Below are 9,140 nucleotides of genomic sequence, written 5' to 3'. Positions count from 1 at the left end.
CCACTCCTGTAATTCCTGGGGGAGTCTGGGAGTAGACTGGGGTCAAAAATAAAAATAGAAAAATATGGGAATTATGGGATAATAAAAAGATCTAGTAACATCTGACTTCATCTTTGTCCTCACAACTATATACAAACACACACACCCACCCACACACACACACACACACACAAACACACGCACACACCCTACACAGTGCCAGACTGATGGTCCATGAGCACTGCATCCCACACCCAGGAGACTTTCCAACAAATCCAAGCAGGCAGCTGACCATCCCACTGCAGGAACATCAAACCACAGTTTTGTCATGCCTTCTGGCTGACTGTACACACTTACACACCAAGATGATACCCAGACAAACTGTAGACAGGACAACAGTCTACATTGTTCATCGTGGGCACCACAGAATGCAATGCCAGCTATAAATTCCATAGCTGAAAACGTCACAGTCAACTGCAGAAATGGAGTTTTATTGGAGATATTAAAAATAGACCTAAAACACACTGTTATATTGACTTTGGGGCTTCACCACAAATGTCAATTTGTTATTTATATATTTATTTGACATATGTTTATTCAAAACATACTTTCAAGAGACTACTTGAGGTGTTTGTTTGTGTTGTCTGTTCTTACATTAGGTCAAGTGAAATCTTACACATATAACACTTTTTACAACACATCACTACAAAGCAGCTTTATGAATGCGTGGGTTCACATCCCTAATGAGCAAGAGGATAGTTTGAATGGCAAGGAAGAGCTCGCTGAGTAGAATTGGGGAAGAACCCTTGGGAGGACCACGACTCAAGAGGGAAGTCATCCTCCACTGGGCATGGCTATGTCCACCATATGATAAGGCAAGGCATGTTTATTTTTTCTTCTTCTTCTTCTTCTTTCGGCTATTCCCGTTTAGGGGTCGACACAGCGGATCAAATTCCTCCATCTGGCCCTGTCCTGAGTGTCCTCCACTGACACACCAGTCACTCTCATATTCTCTAACACTGCATCCATAAACCTCCTCTTAGGTCTACCTCTCCTCCTCTTGCCTGGTAGTTCCATCCTCAAGAACCTCCTACCAATATACCTCTCCTCCCTCCTCTGTACATGTCCAAACCATCTCAATCTCGCTTCTCTAACTTTATCTCCAAAAGCATGTTTATTTCTATAGCACCTATATGTACCAGAAATTCAAAGTGCATTTCACAGGAAAAGAAGAAGCTTATTACGAACTGAGATCTGTCATCTTGAGACGGTTGCTGTGGAAAGATATAACAGATGTTGCATGATTTATTAAAATTTAAATAAAAATCAAAAATAAGAATTTAAAGGAATAAAATAGAACTTAAATGTATTAAATAAAGAATTTTTTTAATCAAATTAATAAAAAGGTTTACAATAATACAAGAGTTGAGAGATTGAGAGAAATTAAGATAAGGAATGCATAAAGAATTACAAATTAAATAAGATGATAATAAGTAAAAAATAGGAACTGGAATAACAAATGGAACTAATGCAATATTTTAAAGTACAATGCCATAGTACCATAAAGCCTGCACTCCGAAGTCCAGTGACATGTATCATAAAATAACTTTATTAAAATAAATATACAACTAAAATCTAATGTAATTGCAACAGTACAAGAGTAATTCTAATTCTAAAACGAAGAAAATTTGCTGCTTAAAACATGACTTGTCTGGCCATTTCTACGAGTATAAGATGTAATGCGAGCTATGAAATTCTTTTCATAGGAATTTATGAATTTCTTTTCAAATTTTAAGTCTGGCTGAATTATCTTTAAACTCCTCTTTTCCCCTTTCAGTCACGGCACCATTTTAGCACTGAACCTGCTGTGACACACAGATGTGTGCTTCACTGCTTCACTCCACACTCGTAAAGCACCACGTTCAGAAAACACCTCGGGATAAGATCAAACGCTGGCTACGCGCTTAAGGCTGAGAGTTGAGATTTAAGTAGAGATAATATCTTAGTAGGTGCGTAAAGTTCTTTGGAAACATTGCTGTCGACGAGGAGATGTGGTGAGCAGATGGGGGGCGGGGGGCATAGATCCTGGACTGGAGGGGTGAAGCTCTGTGCTCTCTGCTCTCTGTCAACATGTGCGCGCACAACTTGATTGACAGCTCTAATGGCCATCCAGGAACTCTGCCTTGTTTCTGCCCGATAACTTCTAGCTCTAGCTCCTCCTACCCCACTGCCTCTCTAGGCGGCCCATGGATGACTTGTACCTTTGGTACTGAGGGACACGGATTCACATTGGCCTCATCAGCACCAGCCTGGACAGACACATTCAGTCTCTCACCCATCTCTCTGTGAGTCATCGTTCCATGTTTTTGTTTGTTTGTAACTAAATGCTGCATGCTTTTTTGGGTTCTTTCTGGATCATTATGTTGTCAACATTCATGCATTCGGTGATACAAGAGTCATACTGGGCCATAACTGCTTTCGAGTCATTACGAGTCATGAAAACTAACCTGTTACCATTGAATGCAACGTTGACGCCAGCTTTCGCTGCTCATCCATCATCCTGAATGACTATGCCTGAATCATCATTGCAGGTGATGAACTTGGCCCGGATTCATGACAAACACAAGCTAAAGAACTTCTGGGAGCAGAAGATAGAGAGGCACAGTCAGACGATAAGGAGTGAGGAGTACAGAATGAAGAAGAGTGCTTTGTCAAAGTGCGTAAGACTGCCCCAACTTACACCATGTGGACTAAATTACTTCTCTGTAGCGGTGAAAAGGTCTCCATCAAGGCGCATATTGTGTTTCTATCGCAGGGATTTTTCTGTCTGTGTTATTATTGTCTGGAGTAGGTAATTACCAAGAAAGTGCCTGTCTAATATACAGAAGTTGTCTAATATAGCCTACAGAAAACAATATACAAAATGACTTGGGGTCGAACTGCCGTATTGGCAGAGAGAGGACAACCGGGTTAAGAGGTGAACCTTGGAAAAAATAATTGGATTTCTGCAAAGTCAAATCTTTCTACGCAGTTTAGGCTTTGGGGTGGAAAGCGGTTTGTTCGGCGGTTTCTAGCTTCAATTTGTGGCCATTACCGAACTTGATGTGCAGCTTATGCCAGCACCAATCAGTTTGTGTCGACGCCTTCCCGGTAGACACGGTGCCGTGCTATACACTCGGACATAAATAACAAAAAAATAACTGTGTTTTAACCGGAGGCTGAGTACCTCAGGATATGTAGCTAGGCCTGCGAGTGGGCGCGATCCGTGTGAGACGAATAATTTCAGTTGCATTGTGCTCCCCTGCACGCTTAACGGACAAAGTGGTGGTAAGTCTTGGTTTCGAAAACGGTGCATTGACATTTTAACGCTGCTTCATGCTGTGAGCCACGTTCCTCCTCCGCTGTCCCTACCTGCACTAAGGTCAGCGTGGATTAACACGTGCAGAGTTACAAATACCCACTAATCCCTGTGCTTTGGTGTTCCCACTAATCAATGAGAACTTGTTGCTTTAGCAACAGCTGCAGAGACGAGGGCTGCTGACCAGACCTGTAATGAATATAAACATCGCTCACACACATCCAACACAATAGGCTTCTGGGCAAATCCATCGGTTCATTAATAAGGGACGTGAAGTTAGCATTAAGTCTGAGTTAGAATGTAGCTAGTTACGGCTGACAATAATCAGGTGTCGGTTTCGTCTGTTCTGCTGTGCGCTCTCCTATTACTGCGGCACGGCTATTTACGATTACACAAATAAATCGATATGATTCGTCAGGATTTTGCTCATGTGCCATATTTCCTGTAAAAGATTTAAAAAGATAAATCATAAAATATATTTTTTATACTAAATATAGTGAATATTCGGTAGCCTATAGAGACGAGATCTGTCTGGGTTACATAAACCTGACTTTACAACATGGTAGCAGTGCTAAGAGATTAATTCGATGGTTGTAATGCCCAGTACATCTGTCACCCTCACACAGGTTACGGGAGGAGTGGGTCAGGAGACTACAAAATCGGAACCAGCACCTGAATGACTGTATGATGGAGGAGAAGATTAAGAAGGCCCGGAGACTTCAGGAGATTTTAGGCTTTCTGAGAAGCAACTAAATTCCACCATCATCCGGCCCAGATTCCACCCAGATTTGGCTGGCGTACACTTGCACTACTTTGCACACTATACATTCAAATCCTGCATAGAGTCTGAAATTATTCAACGTGTTGATGTTTCTGAGTGTGTATTGGTGTTTCTTTTCACAGCTGTGGTACAGTAAGACCCACCCGTAAAAGTACCCATCTAAAAGAAGCGTCCATGTCACATCACATATTTAGACTTAGATAACAAAAAGAATTGGATTTTAACCACAGGATCTGTGGCTAGAAAGCTTTAGTATAAATGAATAAATAAAGTTTCTCGGCAACTAAAGGCAGTATGAGGAACTCTGAAACTGGAAAGTTTCATTTTGCAGTTCATTTATATAACTCCCGCTGACATTGCATTAAAAAGGGGAAGAAAATTAACATGGAAGTTGAAAGCTGGATGAGAAGGAAACTAGTAAGTTTTGTTCAAGAATTTGATTCTCTGCAATAGGGCAACGTCTAGAGCTAAAACATGTTGCAAACACCTTGAGAAGCAAACGTCAGCCTTGCTTTTCAGTTGTGCTCTGGTGCCACCTGGTGGTCAATAGAAAAACTTGCACACAAAATGTATCGCGTTAAAGCACAGAATCTGAAGTGAAGTGAAAAGTCTCCATTTCCCCTTTTTTGTCCCAGAACGCTACAGTATTCATGATAAAACATCATGAGGATTGGTCTACAGACCCCCACCCCCAAAAAACATACAAACAAATTAAATCAATTTTGTGTTCCATGTTTACCAGGTATCAATCCAGTATAACCCTTTGAACCTCTTTGGTCTTTTTCTGTTTTGAGGTATTATTTTTCCATTTAAATCATGCATTAACGCCACAAATTGTCAGTGTGCTGTAAATGAGATTGTAAATGATCAACCTTAATCTGACTGATACATCCAACATTACCAACAAGGTCAAGCCTATCTAACTTCTCTGGTGCAAGCGAGGCTTACACAATTCAAGAATGGCCAGGAATAGAAATTCTACATAAGCAGTTATTTATTGAAACCTCAGAAATAGAAAGTGAGATTAAAAGGAAAATTCCTCACAAACATTGCCCACTGCACACATTGTAGAATGCTGACTAAAAGGATCATTCTGGAACATTCTTCAGGTTCCTTACATTACCCAAACTGAATATGAAACAGCCTCACAGCTGAAAATGAAAAGCAAAAATATGTTGTTTTTTTTTATTATTATTATTTTTCAAATTTTATCAAATAAAATAAAATTACATTTAAAAAATCCCCTGAAAATATTTTAAAAATTCGAATATGTAAAATATCACATTATGATTGTATAAATATAAGATATAAAAACACATTTTTATAAGATAACAGTCAAGATTATGCCTTAACAAGAGCCTTGTGTGTGGGCTCAGATTTCACTTTTACAACATGGAATCAGCATTCAGACAGATCCAGCGCTGAGTAGATAAATGTAAATTAGACAAAAGCTGACTGCCAGGCAAACAGTTCTCTCTTTGATTTTCTTTTCCTTTTTTAGTCAAAAGCAAGTTCTGGACTAAGTCTGACAATCTATTCAAGAATGTCAAATTTTCCTAGTCATATCCTCCTTAAATCGACAGTAATCTCCTGATAAAATCTTCAGTGCATTGCATTCCGTAATTAAATGATGGAAACAAGTAATTACTGAGGAATGCTGTCTCACTGGACCACAAGTACAATCACATGTGTGGGAATGGCCATGAAAAAAAACAGTTTGTGAAGCTAATGTTCTTAATACTTTCACTATAGTCAGAAAAGTACAATAAAGAAAAAGTAGTCAATACTTAATGGCTGCTTAATATCCACACAGTCTAATAAATGTATAATTTTTATAGTAATAGAATAATAGCATATTATAGTATAATAAATATATGTTTATTTATTGTAACATTCAAAGTACTCTAGCTAAGGATAGCTTTACCACTGCACAATTCTGTCAACTGCAAAGTAGACCCTATAGCCAAAAAATGTCAGTGATATGGTAAAACATACCTTCTACTTTGTTATATTAATACTAAGGATGACTATGTTGACAGGTATCTATGTGCAATATATTGAGTCCCAGTCATAGAGTTTTATTTTCTTCATATGGCCTTATGTGGTCAGAGCTGTGCCTCTGAGGAGTTGGTCGTACGAGACTGAAGTCCTTTGGTGTTCACTGTAGAGTTTGGACCATCTTCACTGAATGCCTTCTCAAAGACCCGTCTGAGAGAAAGCTTAACCTTCTCTTTGAAATCCTGTCCCATAAACACATATAGTACTGGATTCATGCAGCTGTTGATGTATGCCAAAGAGATGACCAGTGGGTCCAGTGCACTGGCTTGCTCAGAGACCTGTTCCCCTCCGTACACTTCTACCAATCCCACCACATGGTAGGGCAGCCAGGACAGGAAAAACGCCACAACAACGGCCAGCATGATGCGGAAAGCCCTCCCCGAGCGGAACTGGCTGCTGCTCACCCTCCAGGCGATGAGGGCGTAGCATGCCACGATGCACAAGAGCGGTACGAGGAAGCCAAAAACAAACCTGGTCACGGCTGTCGACTCGTACCGATGCGAGCCATCGGCATCAGTGCCGTTTCCGTCCCCGTCCTCGTAAACGTACGCAACTGTGCAGATGGTTCTGTTGCAGAAGTCCTCGGTCTCCCTTAGGATCATGATGGGCAGGCTGAGTAAAAGGGCCATCAGCCAGGCGATGGCACAACACACCCAAGCCAGCCTAAGGTTCCGATTATTCTGAGCCCAAACTGGTTTAACAACCTGGATGAAGCGGTCAAGGCTAATGAAGTTCAGGGTGAAGACGCTGGCAAACATGTTGAGGACGATGACGGCGGGTAAGACTTTGCACATGACATTCCCATAAGGCCAGTGGCCTTGTGAGAGGATATCTGCCACAACGAATGGTATGGAGAGACAGCACAAGAGGTCAGCAATAGCCAGGTTAAGAAACCAAACAGTGTTCACGGTCCTTTTCATTTTCAGTCCAGCAACCCACACTACCAGGGCATTTCCAGGTACTCCCAGGACACAAGTCAGACAGTTGAAGACCAGCGACACCTTTGTGATAGAATTACTCTCCATCGGAGTGTTACAACATTCCTCAAAATGTAAAAAATCTTCCAAGCAGTTGATATCATTCATTCTGGAAAACGAAGGAATTCTCTTGGCTTCACTCTTCCTTTAATTACTAGATGAAAAGATGTTTAGTGACATATCATATATATATATATAGCCATCTCAAGTAACCATCTCATGTTAAATGAAGACTATTCTAGATAGGTTAAATGTTTTGGTTTTTTTTTGCTTTACATGGTAATTTGTTATAAACATTACAAACAAGATTATGTGAAGTGAACATTAACATGATACTGCATTCACAGCTTTTATCAGTTTTTAAGAATGTTCATTTTGAAAAGGTGTAAAGGTTAAAAAATGTAATTCTTATATCTTAGAACTTACATCTTGAATGTTTTGCACAAGTTTTATATATTTATTTCATTCAAATATTTACCACTCAGAAAACAGAAAGCGACTTACCCTGCTGAAACCGTGACTGTCTGTAAAGTTCTGCAGCTGTTATAGTAACACGAAGAGGAAAAGGAAACACTTTTGCAACTGCAATTAGTCCAGCCTTTCGTATCAGTGATACATTGAGGGCTGGACACACAAACCAGCAAAACAAATGCATGCTTTAACTCAACCAAACAAATGCTGCTACCAAATGTTTTAGTGACCATAGTATCCCCAGTATGTTTACAGGTGTTGTAAAAGTAATATTTAAAAAAATAAACAAACAAACAAAAAACGTAGCCAAATCTGTTCAAAATTGTTTCAGAAGGCACAAAATCCATGGTCCATCTCAGTCCCCAGACCAAATAGAAAACCTGTGGTGTAAACTGAAGAGGAGAGTGCATAGAAGACCCATGACTCTGGATGATTTAGTGAGGTTGCGCAAAGAGGAATGGTCGAAGATCCCTTTCTGTATTCTCCCATCCTGTGAAGAGTTATAGGAAAAGATTAAGTGCTGTCTTGTTGGCAAAAGAAGGTCGTACAAAGTACTACCAGAGTTGACAATAATTGTGGCACACGATTTCATACATAGATTAAGATTTATTTCTTAATGTGAATTAAGAACTCAAAGATTTTATTAGAAGCCAAATAACATTTCTTAACCAGGGGTGCCAATAATTATGGAGGGCACTGTAAAAAGCCATAGATCATAGCTGATAACAGGAGCATGAGGCAGCATAATTCTTCTTTTATGCTGATGCAATAAAAAAGAACTCATTGTGTCTATTTGTGCATTTTTTTTCTGGTCAGAGTGCAAAGTACTACAGAAACAAGTCTTAAAATGTATGTGTCAAGAGGAAGTTAGCAGAGGTGTCATTTCCATTATCTATGACGGCGCACTCAGGAAAGCCTATGTTTATGCATGTTTAAACATATTAATCACTGACTTCATAGTTTACTGAAATAATCTGTTAAATCACATTCATAACAGACGGAAGGATGTGTTTATTTATTGGTCAAAACAACTGCACAAAAATGTAATCAGAACTAAAATGTAATCAAAGGTGATTAGTCAGTTCACTTAAAATATGAGCTTATCAAAAGAACTAGTTATCAGACCGGTGGACAGTGACCAAATCCAGCTTGTCAAATCATTTACACAATTAACACCAATTAAACTGTGTAGAAAGACAAAGTGTGTAAAGAGATTTACAGCAGATTCACACTGTTTTACAGAGTGAATAGAGATTTACAGCAGTGGAGTAATCACACTGGAGCAGACAGAGCACTCAATGTAAAGCATTTAAGTGCTTTAGTTTAACAAGTTTAGCCAGTTTAGCATGGAGTGAACTAAAGACCAGGACTTGAAAACTTTCAGGGTAAAAAGTAAATTTTTGCGAGACAAAGGGAGCACTTAACAAGGATTTTCGGCTAAAGAAAAATTTTTGAAGCCAGAATAGCTAGAAACTTATGAACGTATAACTTATAGATTCTTTAGTGCCCCTAAATG

General features: G+C 39.5%; 1 protein-coding gene across 1 annotated transcript; it reads right to left on the bottom strand.

Annotated features, from left to right (window-relative positions):
• Positions 1 to 5,049: 5,049 nt before the first annotated feature.
• c3ar1 (C3a anaphylatoxin chemotactic receptor) lies at positions 5,050 to 8,111 on the bottom strand. The gene is made up of 2 exons (XM_077020617.1): positions 7,658 to 8,111; positions 5,050 to 7,307 (listed from the first exon to the last, which is right to left on the bottom strand). Exon 2 carries the CDS (start codon positions 7,259 to 7,261, stop codon positions 6,224 to 6,226), a length of 1,038 nt encoding a protein of 345 aa, XP_076876732.1. The 5' UTR covers positions 7,262 to 7,307; positions 7,658 to 8,111; the 3' UTR covers positions 5,050 to 6,223.
• Between the last annotated feature and the right edge of the window lie 1,029 nt (positions 8,112 to 9,140).

This window comes from Brachyhypopomus gauderio, chromosome 10, assembly GCF_052324685.1.
Source record: "Brachyhypopomus gauderio isolate BG-103 chromosome 10, BGAUD_0.2, whole genome shotgun sequence".
NCBI lineage: Eukaryota > Metazoa > Chordata > Actinopteri > Gymnotiformes > Hypopomidae > Brachyhypopomus > Brachyhypopomus gauderio.
This window is presented reverse-complemented; position numbering and strand designations above follow the sequence as displayed.

Coding starts and splice junctions, on each gene's coding strand:
- c3ar1 (XM_077020617.1), bottom strand. CDS start 7,261: ATGAATGATATCAACTGCTTGGAAGATTTTTTACATTTTGAGGAATGT.